Source organism: Lynx canadensis, chromosome A2 (assembly GCF_007474595.2).
Source record: "Lynx canadensis isolate LIC74 chromosome A2, mLynCan4.pri.v2, whole genome shotgun sequence".
Classification (NCBI taxonomy): Eukaryota; Metazoa; Chordata; class Mammalia; order Carnivora; family Felidae; genus Lynx; species Lynx canadensis.
The window spans coordinates 130,176,138-130,200,015 of record NC_044304.2 but is presented as its reverse complement, the minus strand read 5'-3'; the positions used below and the strand labels follow the sequence as shown (position 1 = coordinate 130,200,015).

At 41.5% G+C, this 23,878-nt stretch overlaps 1 protein-coding gene across 7 annotated transcripts in view; it reads left to right on the top strand.

Moving 5' to 3' along the window:
• DOCK4 (dedicator of cytokinesis 4) overlaps positions 1-21,875 on the top strand; it is a 433,703-nt gene extending 411,828 nt beyond the window's left edge. For 3 of the 7 annotated variants that reach the window (XM_030308249.1, XM_030308245.1, XM_030308244.1), the window contains 11 exons: positions 1,989-2,165; positions 3,350-3,433; positions 6,965-7,084; positions 7,415-7,536; positions 7,862-7,982; positions 8,936-9,098; positions 9,225-9,334; positions 11,034-11,106; positions 12,869-12,982; positions 15,732-15,793; positions 18,990-21,875. In XM_030308249.1, the coding sequence (XP_030164109.1) occupies positions 1,989-2,165; positions 3,350-3,433; positions 6,965-7,084; positions 7,415-7,536; positions 7,862-7,982; positions 8,936-9,098; positions 9,225-9,334; positions 11,034-11,106; positions 12,869-12,982; positions 15,732-15,793; positions 18,990-19,421 (1,578 nt within the window). In that variant the 3' untranslated portion in view covers positions 19,422-21,875. The remainder of the gene's footprint in view (positions 1-1,988; positions 2,166-3,349; positions 3,434-6,964; positions 7,085-7,414; positions 7,537-7,861; positions 7,983-8,935; positions 9,099-9,224; positions 9,335-11,033; positions 11,107-12,868; positions 12,983-15,731; positions 15,794-18,989) is intronic. The other 4 variants (XM_030308247.1, XM_030308246.1, XM_030308251.1 and 1 more) reach the window with 3 other exon arrangements.
• The last annotated feature ends 2,003 nt before the right edge of the window (positions 21,876-23,878 follow it).

The following is a 23,878-nucleotide window of genomic DNA, read 5'->3' as shown; positions in this document are numbered from 1 at the left end:
AACAGTATCATAGTGTATATATTCTCTTGTAACTTGGTTCTGTCACTCAGTATTATTTGTCACAGTGTTATTACATGTGACTGAAGTTTGTTTTCACTGCTGTATACTCTTCCATTGTGTGAACATACCACAATATGTTTATGCATTCTTTTATCAATGGACATAGGGATTTTGGAGACATTTAGGACAATTTTTGTACGTTTATTCACACACATGTACATACATCTCTTATTTGACTTTTTTTCTCAAACATACACTTGCATAGAATTGCAAGACCATAAAATATAATAAAGATATCTTTAACTTCAGCGTTTAATGCCAAACTGTTCTCCAAAGCGATTGAAACAATTTGAACTTCCAACAGCAGAAATTGAGAGATTCTAGTACTCTCATTCTCACCCTCATTTGCTCTTGTCATATTTATTTTTGCCATTTTGGTGAATGGTTAGTACTATATTATTGTGGTACTGTTTTTCACTTTTTTGATCACAAATGAGGTTCAACACCTTTTCAAATATTTATTGACCACTTGGTCTTCTTCCTTTGTAAATATAGTGCCTGTTTAAGTCTTTTGCCTATTTTTACTGAGTTGTTTGCCTCTTCCTTATTGGTTTATAAGAGTTCTATATATATTCTGAACAGGTATACTTATATCATTTTGATGTTTTTATTAATGCTTCCAAAAAAATGTACTTTGAGATCAGAATCACTTCTTACTCATTTTCATATAATTCTCCTGATGCTCCTCATCACACATTAGTGGTCAGAAATGAGATATAATTCCCCAATCCCTGCCCGCAAGACCTGAGTAAGATCTTACTGTAAGTTGAAGGGAGTTCTGCCCTAACTCATGGATTGTGCAAGAACAAACTGCTGTTGGGTCTGACTGATTGTAGGTGGGTTGTGGCATGGTGTATCGAAGGCTACTGAATGCAACTTACAATGCTTAATAAAAATCTTTATTCTTTTATTATAAAAAAAAGAGTTCTATATATATTCTGGACAGAGGCTCTTTGATGGTTTTCTAGGTTATAAATACTTTCTACTTTCTGGCTTATCTTTCCTTACTAGTCTCTCTTGATGAATGTATAATATTAATTTTTACATTGTCAAATTATTCTCATACTTTGCAGTGTTGTTTTATGATGATGTAAGTGAACTTTAAAAGTCCAGTTTGTTTCCTTAACTGAAAAAAAGACCACAATATTTAAATGTGTTTATTGTAAGATTGAATTACTTTATAGCTAAGAGCTTGGCAGACCTTCTCTTCAAAGACAATGTCAATGACAATAATGGCTCCAATGTTAAATATTTGAAGAACATTTTCATAATTTTCAGTTCGGTCCCCCATATAAGCTAGAATTTTTAAGTCATTATAATTCTTTTTGGCTCTCCTTCAAAAAATAGATCCTGCAGCATATATGATTAACTTATTTTCTATAACTCCCAACTGAGTACCATCCTGTGCCACCTTATGGTGCTGTTATATATGCATATGGGGTCCATATGGGCATATGTCCCATCTTCCCAAGTGGGTTGAAAGCGTCTTGACATCAGAGGATTTGTAAATGCATCTTTGTATCTCCTGTGGTGCTTTGCATTAAGTAAGCATTTAGAAATGTGATAATAATATGCAGGGCCCCTGAATATTTAGCCCTTCAGGAGAAAAGATAAGTGAGTTTTAACAGGCATGAGATGCTTAGATTTTCTTTGCGGGTTACATTGATTGTTGCAGTGCTAATATGGGATTGATGATTGCTGATTATCCAAATCACATTTCAACCAATCAGTATAATCACCTTCACTTTCCAGACCTTCGAATGAACAGCTAATTTGTCTTCCACATCCTGTCTGTTCTACTGTATGGCCCCTGGTAGAGATATTGATGGGAGCCGAGGGGGAGCACAAATCATTCAGAACATGGATGATGTACTTTCTTCTTGAGTGTCACAAAATCCAATATATATTTATGCCCATTTGCTTCTCAGGTGGAAATGAGTCCTCTGGAAAATGCAATCGAAGTGTTGGAAAATAAGAATCAGCAGCTGAAGACTCTGATTAGTCAGTGTCAGACAAGACAGATGCAGAATATTAATCCCTTGACCATGTGCCTGAATGGAGTTATAGATGCTGCGGTTAATGGTGGAGTTTCCAGGTATCAAGAGGTGAGGATTAGGTATCATTTGAAAGTTTTTAAATGTGATTTCTTGGGGCTTCAGAGGTTTTTTTTCAAAATATGTGTGCATATCCACAAACTAACATAGGGCTACAATTGACACAGAGCTCTTTGTTAAACAGAGCAAACATATAGTCATTTGTGATGCACACTGACTCCATTTTTCCAATATATGACATTTTTGAGGATAAAACTGTGTGTGTGTGTGTGTTCTTGGATGAATAAAGTAGTAAGGGTATCAGGATTATTTAATAAATGTCTACCTAAAACCATTTCCCTGTGCAAAGAGGTTCACAGGCATAGAAAAGTTTGATCTTCTTTAGTAGGTACTTTAAACAGACTTTTCATCTCCCCTCTTGGTTTTAAACAGAAAGTCACATGGGGTGCCTGGGTGGCGCAGTCGGTTAAGCGTCCGACTTCAGCCAGGTCACGATCTCGCGGTCCGTGAGTTCGAGCCCCGCGTCAGGCTCTGGGCTGATGGCTCAGAGCCTGGAGCCTGTTTCCAATTCTGTGTCTCCCTCTCTCTCTGCCCCTCCCCCGTTCATGCTCTGTCTCTCTCTGTCCCAAAAATAAATAAACGTTGAAAAAAAAAAAATTAAAAAAAAATAAAAATAAAAAAAATAAATAAATAAAAATAAAAATAAAAAAAAAAACAGAAAGTCACAGTAGCTTACAAGGTGAGGAGGCTGTCATTTTGGTCATACTGAATCTTAAAGCACTTCGTTTTAGGATACAAAGCTTATTGATTTGATTTGCTGTTTGCTTAGTTTACCAAAGATTCTTATTTATACAATCCCTGCTCTTCCTTGAACAATCCTTTTCTTTTGTTCTCTTTCTGACCAGCTGCCTTCAGTACGAGTCATTCCTTCTGCCCCAGAAATGTGGTTCACAATGGTGTTTCTTTAAAGACGCCAGGTCCATGGGTCACCTGGGTGGCTCAGTCAGTTAAGCGTCTGACTCTTGATTTTGGCTCAGGTCATGGTCTTGCAGTTCATGAATTTGAGCCCTCCAATTCTCTCTTGGGATTCTCTCTCCCTTTCTCTCTGCCCCTCCCCTCCACAAAATAAATAAATTAAAAAAAAAAAAAAAAAAAGATGCCAGGTCTTTAGAAGCAACTATGTCTTTCACTTTCTTTTTAACTCTCCTGAAGTAAACTATCCCTTCTCTTTCTAGGCATTTTTTGTCAAAGAATATATCTTAAGTCACCCTGAAGATGGAGAGAAAATTGCACGGTTAAGAGAACTGATGCTTGAGCAGGTAGGTGGGGACAGAAGCCAGTCAACTCTCTCTCCTGCCGAGATATGTGTGCATGGTTACCCAGGGACCCATCTACGTGGTTCTCTCCATCAGTGTTCTAACAGAAGCGGTCAGTCAAGGGTTATAGATTCATCTGTAATGTATTCAAAATTGCTAATTTTTACTTTAACTTTCCACTTTGATGCAAAAGTAAATTTAACAGTGAGTAAACTATGGCAGCCCCTTATAACAAGCAACCTCATGTAGTCTCTTAGAATAGTGCTTGAATGTTCTCTCCCTAAAGACTTGCTGCAGGCTTGATGCCAACTTTTCACTCAAAATTTTGGACTCAGATAAGTCTGGGCCAGCTCAAAACAAATGAATAGATAAATGAATGAGTGAATGAAAGCATGAGATTCTGCCTTAAATGTTATAGTAAGGGAGCAATCAATAGACTTTCCTTTAAAACAGTATCATGTTTTGCAGACTAAGTCTATAGGTCATATGGTATGGACAAAACTAGATTCAACCCTATCATTTTCTACTCCAAGGAAGCATAGTTTATTTTTATTTAGTGCCATCAAGTACAAAGAACTAGAGTCATCTCTTGCCTGCTGCATTCCTGTTGCTGGCTCTTGGCCTGAAAATGGTTTGAAAACCTCTGAGGTAGGAGGCATAATGGTTATTCCATAAAAAATGGAATACATATGATAAAACGTGACCAGAGCATCTCTTTCTACTTGATAATACCAAATTAATTAACAAATAAGGCATTCCCTTTTGGATTAGAAAATGATGAGGTTGTATCTGATTCTAGTCCATATTTTATGCTCTGCAGGCTTAATCCACAGAACTTAATACTAGGGAGAAAGAAGTGACCACAGACAGGGACTGTGGCTGGAAGAGGGCCAGGTATGCAGCATCTGGAAAAGAGAAAGGAATTACTTTAAGTTGACCTGCAAAGAAATAGAGAATAAGTTCCTACTGTGGTTCTGGGGATGATGTCGATACCAGAAGTGAGCAGGTTAGGTTATCCAATTCTTAGGATCATGGAGTAAGTGTAGCCTTTGTTGATACTCAAAAATCTGTATTTAACCTGAGCACAATCTCTTGTGAGTGGTTTGCCTCACTGCAGGACTTTTACTTGCTGTATTCAGTCTGACTGAATTCATTCCCAAGAATTATAATTAAAAGGGCCAAGAAGGCTCTCAAGAAAAATAAAATCAGGGAGCACCTAGGTGACTCAGTTGGTTAAGTGTCCGACTTCGGCTCAGGTCATGATCTCACAGTCCATGGGTTTGAGCCCTGCATCAGGCTCTGTACTGACAGCTCAGAGTCTGGAGGCTGCTTCGGATTCTGTGTCTCCCTCTCTCTGTGTCCCTCCCCCAATCACACTCTGTCTGTCTGTCTGTCTGTCTCTCTCTCTCTCTCTTTCTCTCTCTCTCTCAAAAATGAATAAACATAAAAAAAAAAAGGAAAGAAAAAGAAAACCAGGAACCTTTGTTTCCTCCACATCCTGCCTGATTATGTTCATAGGGCCTTGTGGAAAGAGCCTTGTTGGGGGAAACTTTAGGTCTCTGTCACAGGACAATCAGTACAGGTGACTGCAGTGTGACCTTGGGCAAGTCATATCACCTTTGCCAGACTATAGTAGAAGGGATTTAGGTTAGTGAGGGCACCATGCTCCTCTGGACCTCTGTGAGGTGGTTCAGATAAAAACTATGTAGTAGACTCAGGGACATACTGCCCCATTGGCTCTTCCAGAAAGGACTTGTTGCCCCAGCTGATGGGAGTGGTGGCCGTCAACAGATACCTTTGGCTCTCAGGTCCTTCAGCTATTGCCTCAGCTACAGAGCACTGCCTGCCCCAAGATGACCATCTTCCTGGATGGCCCACATCCCATGACTGAGGAGGAGATATACAGCCTGGCCATTTGGGCCCAACAGAGCACAACTCTGACAGCCTGTTTGAGGCCCAGAGCCCCCCTGGTGTCAGCATAGGCTGACGTGACTGCCCTGTGCCTTGGTTGCTTTTCCGTCAAGTCCTGCTTCTGCCCCTCCCTCACACAGACAGTGATTCCAGGTGACTCCCCAGTAAACATCCTAATCTCCATGCCAGAGTCTACTTCTGGGAGAACCCAACCTTCAACCTGATTTGGACAAAAGAGAGGTCGCCTAACAGCATGTGTTTAAAATGGAGACTGGAGGGGCGCCTGGGTGGCTCAGTCGGTTGGGCGTCCGACTTCAGCTCAGGTCATGATCTGGCGGTCCGTGAGTTCGAGCCCCGCGTCGGGCTCTGGGCTGATGGCTCAGAGCCCGGGGCCTGCTTCCGATTCTGTGTCTCCCTCTCTCTCTGCCCCTCCCCCGTTCATGCTCTGTCTCTCTCTGTCCCTAAAATAAATAAACGTTTAAAAAAAAAAAATTAAAAAATAATAATAATAAATAAAATAAAATGGAGACTGGATTCCTACCCAACATACAGTTGACCCTTGAGGTCAACTCTTCCATGTCCTTCCATCCCTCATCAGACTCTTCCTTTATGTGTCAGACATACATTCCACTCTTACTACTCCTTTTAAAGGTGTCATTGGTGTTTAAGGTATTTTTATCTTTATGATACACTAGCTGTGGGTAGGAGCTGCCATAGTCCTGTCCCCATAGAGAAGGTTCTGGAAGCTCTAACCCACCAGGCTCAGTCCTGAGCTTTCAGTTTTGAATCTTCCCAAGCCATGAAGATAAAAACCATGTGGTAATGGTGTGATTTGCTTTCCTCTCAGTCAGTGCAGTTTGCTCTTTTGACCACTGTAGTATGGGGCATTTTTTAAAATGTGAAAGACAGCTGATACTCAAATCAAAGGAATTAAGCACTATTAATAGCTGAAGAACAAAAGAAACTGGAATGTTTATGTCCATCTCTTGTGGGTCCACACAGCAAGAAACTTTTTAAGTAGGAGCTGCTCCAATTATTGCATTATAATAAGTGAATGAGAATAATAGCTTTTAACAAAAACAAAAAGCGTAGCAACTATTATAGAATTCGTGTTCCTGTTTTACTTCTGTGTCCCCCTCTACAAATTTGGGAATTCTGGGGGAGGGGTGGATGGGAACAGAAGAACCTGATGGAAGAGAGAAGGGTAATGTGGAAAAGGGGGTGCCGTCCAGGAAAGAGATCCCTCAGGGAGAAGTACCTGATCCCACTAATAGGGAGCCGCTCCTTCCCAATCCTGACCAGTCCAGAAGGGGGCCAAAGGGACACATACTTGCTTAAGAGGGTTGTTGTTACAGATCTCAGATACATGGGAAAGAAACTTAGGGTACCAGGGAAATGAAGTCTTTGGAATGAGAAAGACCTAAGTTTGAATCCCCGTTTGTCTTTTAGCACCTGCAAGAGCTTTCTGATCCTCACCCGTAAGTGAAGGATTGTTCCCGTCTCGTAGGATTGAGAGGATTCACAGTAACGCATACAGAATGCATGGTACAGTGCTTGACCCCTTAGCAAGCACTTGGTAGAGTTACCTATTGACGTGAGTTTCTTCCTTATCTTATTATCAAGGCACAGATTTTGGAATTTGGTTTGGCCGTGCATGAGAAGTTTGTACCTCAAGATATGAGACCCTTACACAAAAAGCTGGTGGACCAGTTCTTTGTGATGAAGTCAAGTTTAGGGATACAGGTACGTACACAGAGTGTCCATAGGGGGCAGTCTGACCACTGCCATTTGCTTTTCATTAGAGGGACGATGAAGTATCCAATAGTGACATCTTTTGGTTTTTCTACCAAACTGCATCATTTTACCAGGGAGTCCTCCAATATTAAAATTGGATTATCTTCTGTGTGCCGTGTTCAGCTTTTATGAAAACCCAAAAAGTAAGGGCGAGAAAGCTTAATAATAATGAAACTTAACATTTATAACCTTTTAGCCTTGTCACAGTATACTAAAATACCTCACGAGTTACTTTGCCCATGTAATTACTCTTAAATATGTGCTTTACTACATCTCTAGGAGTTCTCTGCTTGTATACAAGCCAGTCCAGTCCATTTTCCTAATGGAAGCCCTCGTGTGTGTAGAAACTCAGCACCTGCTTCGATGAGCCCAGATGGTACCAGGGTAATTCCTAGACGCAGGTAAGTCATATTCTGAATTATCTTATAATTTGGCATCCCCACAAGATGATCTGGAATGATTCTCTCATTCTTTATGGCACAATTTGTCAAATACGCTATTTCTTAATGAAATAATTAACCCGCAAGGCAGCTGCAGACATCTGCCACTGGTAAAACAGCAACAGCATGAGAAATAAATAAACTCAAACATTTGATTATATTGAGGCAAACAGGAGACAACAAAATGGAATGTATATTTTTTTCCTTTGGTTTTATACCATGCCAGCATGTGATGAAGTGCAATTCAGAGACTGAGTTAATGACCATTTTTTTTCCCCCAAAACAGCCCATTAAGTTACCCAGCTGTCAACCGATATTCTTCCTCCTCACTGTCCTCCCAAGCTTCTGCTGAAGTAAGCAATATTACAGGGCAATCAGAAAGCTCTGATGAAGTCTTTAACATGCAGGTACTTGATTAGCTTTTTAATCGTCTGGTCGTGTGTATTCCTTTTCTGTCTCAATCGTGAGAGTTTCCGTTCACTCTGCTGTGCTAATGAACAGATCTGCGAGCAAGAACTTGAGTTAAGGACAAACCTTTAAACACTCTTACTGCTTTGTTGGTCTCTGGAGTCTACAAAGATAGTCCTCTCAAAACCGCCCATCTACTCTCAGAAGACATGAGCAAGAATGGGAAAGGCCGGGCAAGCTGTACAGGGTTAGCTTTGGAACTTACCACTTCATTTGGGGACTCTTGGAACATGTCACCACATGCTAGCTGCCTCTTAGCATTGCTAAGTGGCCTTTTTGCTTCACAATACATGGTTGAGAGGTCCATTATAACATCTCTCTACCTAGGTACATGTCAACAAATTTTCATAATCAAAATATTTTTACCAAAGGAAAAAACATACAGTTTATAAGGACATGAGTCAGTGTAACTCTTGCAACACAGAATTTTATTCAGACACTGCTAATAGGGCATTCATAACAATTTAGTAGAACAAGCTGAAATTTTCCTTACCACTGTCTTTAGAAAAGGAGCATAATACATATTGCAAAACTCATGCCTTGAACACAGTTTTGGAGAAAACAAGAAGGAGTGTTTTCTGCCTTTTACAGGCGCTCACCTCTTGACGTGCCCGAGGCTGGGAGTCTTGCTGCTTGCACTTTAGTCCAGGAGTGTGCTGCTGCCTGGTCCTGAGTCCTAGTATGTCGCCAAAACCAGCACGAATGTGTTCCCTTGGCAGGAGTCAAAATCTCGATTTTTTTTCTTTTTAGACTGTTTTGTTTGTTTTTAAATCTTGGATTCTTGATTAATTCAGACAGGCTTCCTTGTTGATCTGAGATTTTTTTAGATTTCTAAATGGCTTTTCCTTTTTGTCTTTTTTTTTTTTTTTTTTTGGCTACTTGAAAAAAAAAGGGCAGTGATTTTGTTTTAAATATGTCAGTGTTGTCCGAAGCCTCCAAGCAGTGTGTGATAACAGCTCCCATGTATTTCCAGCCAAGTCCATCTACCTCAAGCTTGAGTTCTACTCACTCTGCTTCGCCTAACGTGACAAGTTCTGCCCCATCGAGTGCCAGAGGTCAGTGCCAGGACGTGGGGTAGACTGAGGGTGCCCGCGGAACCTGCTGCCCCCCGCACACAAGCCCCGTCCTCCAGACTGTTCCAGCTCCACCCCCTGATGATCCTTCCTTTCTTCTCTTCCCAGCTTCCCCTTTGCTGTCTGACAAACACAAACATTCCAGAGAAAACTCTTGCCTGTCTCCAAGAGAGAGACCATGCAGTGCCATCTATCCAACACCTGGGGAAACTTCTCAGGTAGTCCTTGTGGGACGGAGATACTTAGAAAACAAGCAAATGCCTGGAATTGCTTACATGTCTCTGCAGAGAAACGCCGTACCTGCCAGAGGCAACCGGATGGGCTGTGTTAGATAACAAGTCTTTCTGAGTGAAGAGTGAACCTCTGTCCCATGCCCATTGCTCGCAATTTCTGTTGGAGCCATATTTCCTATACAGATACAAGGGTTGTTGCTTGAGCAGTAAAGCTGAGCAGAAAATGGGAAATGATCTCACCCTCCTTGACCTGACCCTGTAGTTCACTGCTGCTATTTAAATGTTACAAGGGGTAATTAGGTGGATGAGTTGGAGTGTCTGTGTTTGCATGTGTGCATAGCAGAAATTCGGAGCAGCTTTTTATGTTAGCAAAGGACTGTTCAGAGGAGCATGATCTATCCAGCAGCCTCTCTTTTGACCTCTACCTAGTTTGAGAAAGCTTCAGACTAGGTACCCAGGAGTGCAGGGCCAATTTCTGTTCACCTTTGCCATTCTTCTGTACTACATTGAGGGAGAAGCAGTTGAGTGCCCAGGCTTTCCCTGTATGCCTCGGGAGTAAAGCACTGTGGCCCTCACGTCCTGCCTGGCCTTGGTTTTGAAGTGGTCCCTCTTGGTCCCGGTGAGGGCAGGGCCAAAGGCCTGGCCCTCCGGGCACTTCAAGGGCCGTGAAGGGTGGTTCCAAAGGTGAAGATTGTTGGGTAACCCTGGGTTTTACCAATGCTTTGGGAATAATTTAGGAGTAGAGAACTATACTTATTTATGTTCCAGCTAATTTTTCTGTTTTTCTACACCATCCTGGCAGAAGTCTGTAACTGCATCTGGAAATGGATGAGAGCGAGTGGGATGTGGCTTGATTGGTTTATCTTTGCTGATTGTATAATCTTCCCGAAAGCCCCAGGATACCTCATCTGCACAACACTGATGTCTCGCAGAAATTCTCTCTGAGTGCGTTTGGCTGAACTAGCTCCCCAGTTTTATTTCCCTTTGTCACTTGGTGTTGCGAGGGAATTTCACACTCTGTTCCATCGGCTCCAGGAGTGTGTGTTGCCAGCATGGGGGACTCTGAAAGCCTTCCTTGATTAGCCTCCCACTTTTCCACTTTTGGTAAAATGTGAAGCAGTGTGTAGTAACCAAAAGCTCAATGCTACACATTGATGTGGTGCATCTCCTTTTAAGGACTCGCACTTTTTCTTTTTTTCTTTTTTTTTTTTTACTATATTAGGTAGAACCATGTAAAAGTGACATTTTTGTGGGTTAAAAATTGTAGAATATTGTCCATTTCCCATGTTTTTAACCTCGGACTGAAAACATGTCCATTCACTAGAGATTTTTTGAGCTAATAATTCTTTTTTCATTCTTATTTGCATTTCATATTGCCAGTCTAGCATTTGTATTTATAAAGAGCACCATAGCTTTAGTGCTCCTTACTGTTTTTCCCTCCTTATTATTATGAAAATGTATTTACCATTTACATTTAAAATTGAATACAAACTTTTTAAACTTAAAGTTCTTCTCCCCTTTTTTCCTTAAATATAATCGAATTCTTGGTTCGTAGGCTCATCATATACCATGTAAAAATTATTTTGAACAAAAAGTTTCAGTAATGAGACAATCATCTCATTTTCTAGAAGGTCTCACATGACAGCAAATTGCACCATAAAAATAGACTCTTATACCTTTGCAGAGGCTGCTGTTTAATCATATTGGAGATGGGGCCTTGCCACGCAGTGACCCAAATCTTTCTGCACCTGAGAAAGGTGGGTATAAAGCCAGCCCCTTCATCAGTCCTGAAATGTGGAAGGGTGTGTTTTGTCCTCATTTCCTCCAGTCTCCCGTGTGTTTGTGTGGAAGGCAGATCTTCAGATCTTTAATGATCAGGACTAATTTGCCCCTTAGGGGATTAATGAAAGACAGCCATTGATGATGCATTCTTTCAAAACTGTTTCCTTGTGGGACTGAACAGCAGAACCTGAGCAAGTTAGGAACTCCTCTGTTTAATGGCTTCTGGTGTCATGTCACCAAGGCAATTCCTGTGTTCCCTGAAACAGAGTTGCCAATTAGGTACTTGTTTAGCACAGGGAAAATAGCACCTTCCCAGATTGATTGCCTGGTCCCCCCCCCCCCCCCCGGCCCTTTGTTTCCTTTACAAAGCTCACTCTGCCAGTTCTTCTGTTGTTTGTGGGGACTCACATACTATTTAAGAATTGCAATCCAGTGCATAATGGAGTGTGCCCTGCCTCAAGGTCACACACAAAATGAGAAACACATGCATAGCAGTTAATAGCCAATTAGCATCAGTCTGTGCAACACAGCAGAAGACGAACAGCAGATTAAATGTGATTTCCTCCACTGTGCAGGTGGGGGCTTGCGGTAGGTCCCCCACTTGCCTCTCTCAGGGTCAGGCCTCAACAATCAAGTGGTCCCATAAGCCAACGCATCAAGAGTCACTAATGAAAGGTTCCCGTAAAGTGCACTTTAATTGTCCTCATTAAGAACTAAACTGTATTGTCATTTGAGTACACGGGTAGATTAACATTAAAACTTTCCTTGGGAGATTGAAATCAGTGAGAAGAGAGCCAAAATTATTTTAAAACACAAATTTTGCTTTAACGTTACAAGTCAGATATTAATCTTTGCCAGGAGAGCTTATTATTTTTCTCACCACTTCTACCAAAGAAAACCACAAAGCAAATTTAAAACCGAGCAGAGAAAAATTATTTTAGGAGCGGTAATTCCATGCCATTAAATGAATGTGGTCATTTAGAGTAAAAGGTTGGAATCCTACATGTGTCCACCAGATGGCAGCATCTGTCCAGGGAGCAAGCCGCAGGAACTCTGAAGTCTTGCTTCTGTAAACCTTTCATAGCAGCTATTTATAATCTTGTGTGTCTTGCCCTTGTTCCTAACAGGGTTGTTCCATATTTCTACATCTTACTGAAGCATGGAACAGGCAAATTACAAGAAAGTAATGATAGTGTCAGCATTCCAAATTACTTTTTTCAGGACATACTTCGGTATAATCCATTGATTTCAGTAACAAGAGTTCTTTTCTCAAAGAGTTGGTCATCAGGATGGTGTAGCATTGTAATTCTGCCAGGTAGTTGAAATATTAGCCTTTCGCTGCCTTCCCCCTTTTTGGATGCCACTTGTCCACAAATTTACACTAAAACCCAAGTTTTAAAATAGTTTAGTGACTACATCCTCCATCTGTTATCCAGCATCTAAACACATTTGTAATTCTCAACAAGATTCTATGCTCTTGTAGAGATTTGTAGTTCTGTTGGACTGCTTGAGGGGAAATAAACAGACATGCTACCACCCAATTAAATGTCAACTATAACTGTGAGGTAAGCAATTAAATAAAGGCCTAGTATTTAGGAGGTTTCCTGTTATTGTTGCTGTTGTTGTTTTTAATCCAGCTGATTTTTTCATTCTGGATAATTTGACTTTCTTCTAAGATCGCAAGTGTCGGAGGGGCAAAGTGGTCCATGTGTTTTTAGCTGTGTTATTCCCTTCCAGCTGTGAATCCCACCCCTAGCAGCTGGAGCCTGGACAGTGGGAAAGAAGCCAAGAACATGTCGGATAGTGGGAAAATTCTCTCTCCCCCTGTCCCTCCAAGACCCACACAAACTGGTGGGTATTTGAAGCATTTGAACAATCACTTTTATAAAAGCACTTTTATGACTACTCCAACTTGTCGTGAATTCCTCAGAGAAAAGTGGGCATTGGATGTCTGAGGTAAAAACCTTAGTAGCTGCATAATTCATTTACAATGTTTTTCCCCTCTTTCCTGAACTTCTCACTATACTAAGTCAAACAGCCCTCCATTCCTTATCAACTCCATACACAGATTTTGTAGAATGTTCTCCTGCTCGGCACCATCCTCGGAATTTGGGGAGGTGCCCTAACCTTGACCAGCCAGTAGTATTTTCTCTGTCCTTTGCTTGAACCACCTCATTCCTGTCAAGCTCTGTGAAGTCAGCCACTTGACTCTTACTCAGGACTGATGCCAGGGTTTCACGTTGCCCCTAAATAGGAATTGACTACCAGTAACTTAATAGGCTTGTGGGGAACAACTGACCTCACCTCCGTTGCTGTCCCTTGCATAGAGAAGTCTGTATTCAAGAGGGAGATTTCTTAACGGGTTAATTCAGGGTGATGCATCCCCTCCGGTGATGGTTTAAGAAGCAAGTTCTTAGGCCTAACCTCAGACCTACTGAATCAGGAGATCACCATTTTTGGAGTAAAGCCCTGGAATTGGTATTTTACCAAAGCTTTCTAGATTTGGAGAAAATTTTTAAGAATGTTTTTTTTCGTGAGTTGATAGCAATAACAGGCACCCTTTCCAACTGAATAAGCCGTTTGCTCAGTGAACTTGATACGGTACAGCCTTTAAGACCTGCTCTGCTGACTTTACCCATGCTGGTGATGGGGAGAGTCTTTTCAACGGTCACATATGTCTAGAGTAGTTTTGAAGCTTTACAAATACAACTGGCCTAAATAGGACATTTCCTTCATGGATTTTTCTGGGTTGATCACTCATGTTTCATTTGCTGTATAGTAGCATCTCATCTTTCTGTTTTCTTTTTTAACTAAGCAACTTTCTCTGTCTTTTTAAAATACACTGTGTGCTACCCAGTGTATTCTATACTTGCCAAAACTAAAAGTCACCAACAGGTTTCGAAAGGCTTGGGAGATTTTTAGACACAGTAGGAAGTATCTAGGCTTAATTGGTAATCTGCATTAGAATACCATTGTCATGCTGGACAGCGGAAAATGCATCAATCAAGTAATTGGTATCTTATTCATGATGTACATATAGTCAAGCATTCTCCAGTTTAAATTTGGATGTGTCATGATGTTGGAAAGCATTTTCAAAGGAACAGTAATATTGGTAGTTAAGTTCCTAGGCCCATTCAAACTCGTAAGTAGGCAAGGATACTGACCAACTATTTTAGGCCTCTGTGGGAGAATGCCTTTCTAGAGAAACATCTCTGGATATGCCGTGGCTGCGAGGGCTGCTGTGGAGTCCACCGTGGTGGGGCCACTGAATGCCTGGGTCAAGACGAAGCAGATGGTCAGCTACAGTAAACCTGGACTTGTGCCACACACAGCAGTGGAAGAAATACAATTCCCAGTCAGGATCTGTTTCTCCAAGCATACGTGATTTTCTCCCATCATCAACACCCACCGGGGACAGGATAGGAAATCTAAATGCTGGTGCTGGAACGTGGCAAGTGCCGGTGGCATGCCCTTAGTGTGCAGGGCAGAGCAACAGTGGGCCAGTCTCTCTGGTCCCCCAGCACCCAGAGCACACAGGTGACTCACCTCTCCCGATTGAACCTGGCAGGACCACCCTCCCTTCTGCACTGATTGCTTTCCTGGTCCGTCCTCCTGTCATCATCCGTGGTCACTGTTGGGGGATCTGTAACTGTCTGTCTTTGTTTCCTTCAGCCTCTCTCTAGTTTTCTTAAGCGTTGCAAACCTCACTTTGACAGCTGGGAGAATGGCAGCTTATCACAGACCAAGAAACCCTGAACTCACTGAAACCTCTGTAGGTGGAATTGGGAAATCTGTCTCACACTCACCGCATTGACTGCATCACAGCAGCTCTCCGTGTGTGTGCTTATGCCTCAGGGGGCTGAATTTGACCTACAAGCACACGGAGCAGTGCCATCACCCGTCCTGAATCCCAGGTGTAGGGTTGAAAGTCTAGTGGGAGAAACAAAGAGAGAACACTTCTTTGCCATAATGATGAAATTCATAGAGTACCACTTGCACTCCCGCCCCCCGCCCCTGCCAACTTCCACCCCACAGGTGCAAAGAGAAGACCTGAGTAGGAGCATTAGGGAGGTAAACAGAAAACTTCTCATTTCCTGTCTGGACGTGGCCAAGTGTCTTCTGTTTTGGGAGTATTGGGATATGAAAGTGGAGGCTGGTGTGAATTTATTCTCATGGACCCTTTCTAAGTTGCCTGGATGCCCTGGGTCTACCCATTGCTGCCCGGGTCAGAGTCAGCAGCTATTTTCCAAAGATTCTCTTCAGCACCTCACACCTAAAAGCACCTTTTGAAATAGACTGGGCAGTGGAAAAGCATCTGGACTTTGCAGAAATGGAACATGGGCCCAGTTCGAGCCTCTGTCACTTCTGTAGAGCATCATGTATGCTCTGGTGACTTTTCACTAATTCTCTCCTGGCTTGGTGCTGCCATCCTTTGTGAGGAATCTATTTTGGAAAGGTGTCACTTTCTCCCTTACCCCCTTTGCCTAGGAGGGCCTCGGGCACTGGGCCATCTGTAGGAGTTTGTACACAGAGGGCATTTTCAGATTGTCACCTTTCTGGTTTTTCTGGTTTTTGAAAGGATTTCTCTCTCTGTTTACAGCTTCACCAGCAAGACATACAACATCAGTATCCCCCTCGCCTGCTGGGAGATCTCCACTGAAGGTACAGACTCTGACTTAAGCTAGAGACTGGCCCCACATTCCTTCTTTCCTTAGGACTCCTCCCGTGTATCACTGAAGTGCTTTCATTGGTATAGACCAGACAAAGAATATCTAAAGAAGGGGTGGAGGAAGATTGGAAAGAAAATACTAGACTTTGCTTTCAGAGAGCTGCCTCCATGAATGAAACCGTTGTTTTTATATTAGCCTCATTCCCCAAGTCGGGAAAGTGAGAATGTACAGACTAGAGTCTGTGTATACACTGAACTAGGAAAGAAATATGGTCTCAGTGTATTTCCTAGGATGTTTTCAGTCTGCTCCTTTGGTTTAAGGGACATCAGAAAAAAAGAAAAGGAAAAATAACTTGAAAAACTTGATAAGGAAGACCTAGTAAATGGTCTCCTGTACCTTTTTGCTTCTATCAGCCTCACCCATTTTGACAAAGTCAAACCCAACTTCTTCTCTTTTAATATTTTATTCTAAGGTTTTCATTTACAGTAGAGATATATACTTGATAATAAAAAAAGACAGTAAAATGAATTCAAAAATTTCTAGGAAACAAATTGAAAAGCTTTAAAGATGAGACGTTTAAATTGATATGTAAACATAGGCTATTTAACATCTGTAAACATACAAAATCCCTCATGAAGATAAAGAATAATATTTGGTCTCTATCCAAATTGAATCAGATTGGCTGCAAGGATTGTCAATACCTACAGACATTGGTGTTCAGAGCTGCTGCACCAGAGGCAAATACAAGGTTGAAGTGACTGTGAAAAGAATGACTTTGTGTCTGAGTGAGGATTTACATGCTCCATGTCCTTTTTGTTGAGGTATTTCTAGCTAATGTGAAAGAAAAAGACAAATTAGCTTCTAAAAACATAGGGGCAGGTCGTGATCCAATGCATCTGGGTGCTAAGGATAGTTGCTGATAGAAGCTGAGAATCTGGAAAACAAAAGCCCCAAAATGGAGAAAATTGCAAGGAAGTGTGATTTCATTTGCATTGCCAACGTTTCTGATGTAGAAATTTGCTGGAGAGTGCAAATTATTTGCTAGGGTTTTTTTTTTTTTTGTTTTTGTTTTTTTTTTTTTGGTCATTCTGCAATGCAGCTGTTAATCATAAGGTACATGTGACTGCATTCTCTCTGGAAGCCACGGACCATCACGTTGACGTGATGGGAAAGAAAGCAACATGATATTTCCACATCTTACATGTACCCTTACTCACAAGGAGCTCCCACATATTGCTAATGCAATTAACATCTGCATTTTCCAACTTGCTTTTGCAGAGTAGTAATAACATGGTAAGTCACAGAGGTTGATTCTGTAAAAAGAACCTAAGGGATGAGAATGTTCAGGTAGCTACAAAACACTCCTATATAGGAAGGTGGTGTATACTCCCTCTGCAGAGCTGGTGAGGTTCTTATTGGCCAGGTATAGCTTTCTAGCCATATCTCTACAAAAGGGGTTTGAAAAGACAACGGAACGTTTGTGTTGTAACTCCTGCGTTATGTTAGGGGACACACTGCTACCCAGTTATGACCTTTGCGATGCATAGACTGTAGTTTGCTGCCTTAACTTAGTTTTTTTCCAGCAATTAAGTGATGGAGTTAATCCTCTGGAGAAGGCTGAGCTTACCTGCCTTATTTTGAACTTGTGGTCTAATTTTTGATAACAAGCAGTGCATTTGGATCTCTTAATTGGTGATGCTTAATTTTAGGCTCCTGCTAATGAACACATTCGTGTCTACCAGCATTAGTTGAGAGACCAAGGTGAAGTTAGTCTAGGATAACATTTGGCAAAAATGTGTCCCATACAACATTAGTTATGGACCATTATGTGATAAACAGAAAAAAAATGGTCTGTGGTCAGATACGTGTAGAAAACACTGGGCGGCAAAGTCCTTTCGTTTTCTTTATTAGAAAACTTTAACATGCTACTATGCTTTAAATGTACTCAAGGAGTGCATAGTATGTGTTATTTCCCAGCAGAACCCTCCTTTCACAGAGTATCACTTAGGACTCATTTTCCATAGGACACCTGATAGGGAAGTAGCAAATCCAGATGGCAACAGGGTAGACAGCTGACATGAATGAGCGAAGGAGGCTGGTAGAACAGTGTGGCGAAGGCTACCGTAAACTGAAGAGTTCGTGCCCCGTCTCAAGGGGAAAGCCCCTCATCAGCTTCAAAAATTAAGAGAAAGCAAGCCATTGTTGCTAGAACTTCCAGGGTTTTTGGGTTTTTTTTAATCAAATGCCAAAAAATGTGGGGGTTTTTGAGAAATCTTCCTCTTTAAAAAAATTAGCAACCAAGTCAGGGTTTTAGAAAACACTCCAGATGCAACAAGTCCTGTGTCCAACTCTCGAGCCTGAGAGCTACGCAAGGGCAGCTCCAGGTCAAGGGTCTGGGGTGGGAGCAAACTCAAACACGGGCCAACTGTGCCTGCCTCCTCCTCTGGAGGCCTTAGCTGGGAGGCCTGTCCCCGCTCCGACTGCCCTGGCTGCTGTCCTCCAGTTCTGAGCCGGTCCCTGCTGAGCTGGAAAGGGAAGATAGTAATGCCAGAGCCTTCCGTTGCTGGTTCCCTGTCTTCCAAATCACAGGACTAATTATATGCCTCTGAATTTTCTTCCTGATTACATTTGTCCTCTTTCTATCCTGAAAATGGGCAGTGAGGTAAGCTTGGATGAATGTTTTCTGTGCTGAGAATAACACCACCTCAAATCTGAGTCTGGGGGTTTGCCGTAGGCCAAGAAGGGCTGCCATCACCAACCACCACAGCTTGGGAGGCTTAAACAAGAGAAATCTATTTTCTCACAGTTCCTGGAGGCTACAGGATCCCCAAACAGCCGTCACCAGGCTTGGTTTCTCCTGAGGCCGCTCTCCTTGGCTGGCACATGGCCCCCTTCTCGCTCTGCCTTAACGTGACCTTTCCCCTGTGTGGCCAAATGTCCCCTTCTTATAAGGATACCAGGCAGGCCTACCCCGAAGGCCTAATTTTAAGGCCACCTTAAAGACCTTAAAGGCCACCTTTAAAAGACACCGCCTTTAAAGACCCTGAGCCCAGATGCGGTGACATTCTGAGTATTGGGGATTAGGGCTTGAGTTCAGGGGCCTGGGAGGGTTCCTCATGCAGCCCGGCACGGTGTTCAGGATGGCCGTGACTTTTCTCTCCTCTGCCTTTCCCCTTGCATTTGGGCAGGGCTCGGTGCAGTCCTTCACTCCCTCTCCAGTGGAGTATCACTCCCCGGGACTGATCTCCAACTCCCCCGTCCTGTCGGGCAGCTACAGCAGCGGCATCTCTTCTCTCAGCCGGTGTAGCACCTCGGAAACCTCAGGCTTCGAAAATCAGGTGAACGAACAGTCGGCGCCGGCGGCGGGGCCGGGCTACGGCGGGCCGGAGGAGCCGGTGCGCAAGGAGAGCAAAACGCCGCCGCCCTACAGCGTGTACGAGCGGACTCTGCGGCGGCCCGTCCCGCTACCTCACAGCCTCTCCATCCCGGTCACGGCCGAGCCGCCCGCGCTGCCCCCCAAGCCCCTGGCGGCGCGGCCCGGCCACCTGGAGAACGGGACCCGGAGGACTGAGCCCGGCCCGCGGCCCCGGCCCCTGCCTCGCAAGGTCTCGCAGTTGTGAGTCCCTCTGCTAGTCCCCTGCCAGGAGGCCCGGCCGTTTACAAGAGAATAGGCGGTAGGACCAGGAGATGTTTAGTGTAGGCACTTTAATAACTTACCCAGATTCGTCTTTCAGTGAATGGAATTAAAACCTGCTTATTAATATGTTGCACAATATTAAATGTTACTGATCTAAAACGCCGGATGTTACATGGAGTATGGCTGACTTTCCTTAAAACGTTTCTCGTTTGGAAGTGGTAAATAGTGCTGAAGACTTCTTTTGTATCTTTTTATGTTCCCTTTTTAATCTTAAAACCAATACGAGATTGTCCAACAATAGGGCGCGTGATGTTGTACACTTTTTACTGAATACTTGATACTCCGAGAAAGCTTATTAAGTCGATGCACATCCTAACATGACGGTCCTTACTTTAGAAGACTTCTTCTGTATATAAGGGGAGGTTTCTCTCTCTTTCCATGAGAAGACTGATCCTTGCACTTCAACAGAATCACAAGTTAGCAGGCTCATTAGACAATACACTTAAGGGGTTGCAAGAAATAAGGCTGCAAGTTGTTTTGTTCTTGAAACAAAAGAGTTCTTTAAGGTTGCTTTTGACATTGACCACTGTCTGCTTTCTTCAAACTCTGCTTTGTGAATTGGTTGGTGAATCCTTTAGCACCCTGACATCATGGTATCTACTGTATTTCTTTAAAAGGTGCAATTTACTTTGAGAGTTCCAATCGGCTAGATTAAGCAAAAGACCCCAGGAGAAATGTTTACTTGAATCTTGCGCAAGCTTCCTTACTTGATCGTTTCCTCTGCAGCATATTTGTCACTGAAGAAACGCAGATGTTCACGTGTTAAATGGGCACAAATTAATGTGTCCCATTAACAAGAATTCAGGAATCAATACAGGACAGTATTAAATCAATAGCGTAAATGAAGAAAAAAACCTTAGAGAAAATATATTAGCATGATTAAATGGCAAAAGGACTTTCAAAAGGCAAGGGCATTAACTTTTAATCCTGCACCAAATAGAAAATTCTTCACAACTCTCCAAGCTCCTACCGGAGCTTGTCTTCTTAGTTGATCCTGTCTTTGCTGATGGGTGAGATGGCTGTAGACCCCGCTGGCTTGAGGACCGACACACAGCATCTCAGATCTAGGTAGGGATGCTTGATGCCCCAGTTGCAGACATGTGGAAAAAGCACCTTGTATTTAGTAATGTATTTTATAGCCTTGTTTTTTTCTTTACTGACTGTTTATAACACTCAATAAATATGAACCGTATTTTAAATCACACTGTTAAATATTTTCCCTCTTTTGTTGGGAAGCTCATTTTAGTTTAACCCCATTTGTTTTTGTTGATAGCTTACCTGGAAGGCAGTGACCACTTTTTTATATTCTCTTAATGAAACCATTCAGCAGGTATACGCTGTTGAGGCTGGTTATAGAGGTTTTCTATAATAAATGTTCAAGTATTTTTGTACATAACTGGTTAATTTTAATAAGAGATACCATTATGTGTAAAAAAAAAAAGTAAAAATAAAAGCAAACAGTTGTGGATGCAGTATGATTGTTATAATTATGCCAAATACTTTATGTATGGAAAAAGAATATTTGTACATATGTGCTTTTAACAATAATTCTGCCATATTGACTTTACAATTTTGAATGTCAGAAAAATTAATATATGTTAAATATTTATGTTTAGTGAAAGTATTCATAATTGAGAAAAGGAACATCCGAATTTTAGCTTTGTATCTTGCAAGTTTTGCAGTTGGAAATTTCTGGAACTAGCTTTTGCCTTGATGATAACACTTTGTGTTTGTAATCACATCCTTAAATACACATACACACACACACATAGGAAGCTCCATATTCCTGTTGCTTTAAAGAAGTAAAGCCTTCCATTTAAATAAGTTGACATGCATATAAGATAACAAAGCTTCTTTGATTTCCTTTTCCTTTGTAATTTAATAGATTGTTGACTAGTGCTTGGGCACAGTATAAATCAGTGTTATTTGCTCTTGAAGCCCTTTTTTAAAAAGTTTTTCTGGCAATGAACAGTTCAATTTATCATGTGCGTGTATTTCTGAAGCAGCTATATAGCAGAACATTTCAAAAGATTCTGTTAGCTCAGATGTTCATGTTGGTTGCTGCTGAATGGTAAATATTAATAAAATTACCTGATTAATCTTAATATAACTGTCTTTATTACTGTCATCAGTGTATCTTTACCTGAAATAGAAGCTTTGTGATCTCTTGTCATATCGTGAAATTTTGGACTTCTTTGTTGATAGATCCTATTTTGTTGTTGTTGTTCCCTGCTTGATGCACTTCTCCCTACAAAGCATATTTATACATTAGAGAAAAAAAGTTAAAAGATAATGGTATTGGTTACTACCAGTAGAGAAATGAGATTTACCTGGGTGATAGACTGTTAATTGACTTATCCAGAGCCATTTTTAAAAATCAAACCAGAGGCACCTTAGTGGCTCAGTTGGTTGAACATCCTTCTGACTCTTGGATTTCGGCTCAGGTCATGATCCCAGGGTCGTGGGAGTGGGATTGAGCCCCGCATCAGGCTTTGCACTGAGTGTGGTGCCTACTTAAGATTCTCTCTCCCCCTGACCATCTCCTCTCCCCTACTTGTGCACACCGTGTGCTCTTACTTTCTCTCTAAAAAAAAAAAAAAAAAAAAAAAAAAACAAGTTTGTCTGCATGGGAAAACTTGACATAAGACAGGTAACTGCAAGACATACAAAGGAATAGCCACCTTTGCCAGCTGTGACAAACTCTATCCACAGGCCAGCTTTTCTCCCTGATTTTCATTAAAAAAAACGGGAAACATTTGACAAACACTGTAAAACCCATCAACTACAAGATTGCTGTTAATAAAAGCTGGCTTTAATTTTGTGAAATCTGTCTATGCTGTGTTAGGGTTACAACATTTATGTAGCTCAGTGCTAAGCAAGCTGTTGTCTAAAGCCTCTGTCCCATTAAATACCAAATACCATTTAAAGGCCATAGTCAATGTCCTCCTGATTGTTTCTCAACATTAACTAAGTCATTTTAGAGCATTTTCGATCATTTTCATTACAACAGACCCCATAAGTATTTCGATTCCACAAGCATAATTACGATATGAATAGCTCTGCTTCCTACCTAAGTAGTCTTGTCTCTGGATTGTTATTGATTGTTCTACAAAACACAAGGAAGAGAATAACAAGTTGCACAGCTTTGCCTTTATTTGATCTTTACATATTAAAATGTGGCTGCACCAAAATGAACTCCTAGTTATTGATTGAAATAAGCCTTGCCCTCATTATATAAGAATACCATTTAAAACAGGCTTGAAAATTGGCTAAATACCAATTCCCTTACATGACTATTGTTATTTTTACACCTTCCTTTCATCTTTCTACATGTATTTATTGCATAGTTTTTCTACACTGTTGAGTGTGGTTTCCCAAGTATCATCAACATAATCTGTTAATACAGGACAGACTCAGTGCCGCTAGGGAGAGCACTGCCTCATTAGAGCTTTGGTTCTGTCTCAGGGAGGGAAGGGCGGGATCAGCTTTTACTGAAATTTTGGAGTTTTGTTTAAGGTGGGACTTTCAACGAGCATTGTTTAAGACTGGATACATATCATGATATAATTGCTCAGGGTGTTTTTTTTTTAATGTTTGTTTATTTTTGAGAGAGAGAATCCTGAGCAGCCTCTATACTGTCAGCACAGAGCCCAACTTGGAGCTTGATCCCACAAACTATGAGATCGTGACCTGGGCTGAAATCAAGAGTCAGACACTTAACTGACTGAGCCACCCAGGCACCCGTGTTCAGGTGTGAAGGATATAATGAGGCAAGAATTTTGGGTTGAGGGGCTCAAAAAGCCTTAGGATATGAGCTATCAGTTGATGATTTCTATTGATGAATTAATAGGATCCGTTGAAAAGTTCCTGTTATGAATAAATTTATGTGCCTCGCCAAGAGGTTCTTGGTAAACTTATGCTAATGAACATTGGAATATGGAGTCATATTCATGTAGACAAAATCTGTATGAGGTAGTTTTAATTCTCAACATCAATGTTTTATACAGTTACAACCACACTATACCTGGATAAATTATCCTTATTTTATGTTTATTTGTATATAACATGCATGTAAAAGCAAAATATATATTCCATAATTTATTTAGCCATTCTCCTATTAATTGACATTATATTGTTTCCAACCTGTTCCTCCTACAAATAACACCATTGTGACTATTCTTACATACAGCTTTTTCCATGTGTTGGATTATTTCCTTACAATGTATTCCTACACTGAAATTGCAAAGGCAGAGGAATGATGATTTCTGTAGTTCTTTTGCATATTGGCAAATTTATTCCCAAAACTGTCGTACCAATTTTAATGCCACCAGCAATATCTTTCCGAGATTGGATATTGATGCAGTGTTTTGTGCTATGTGG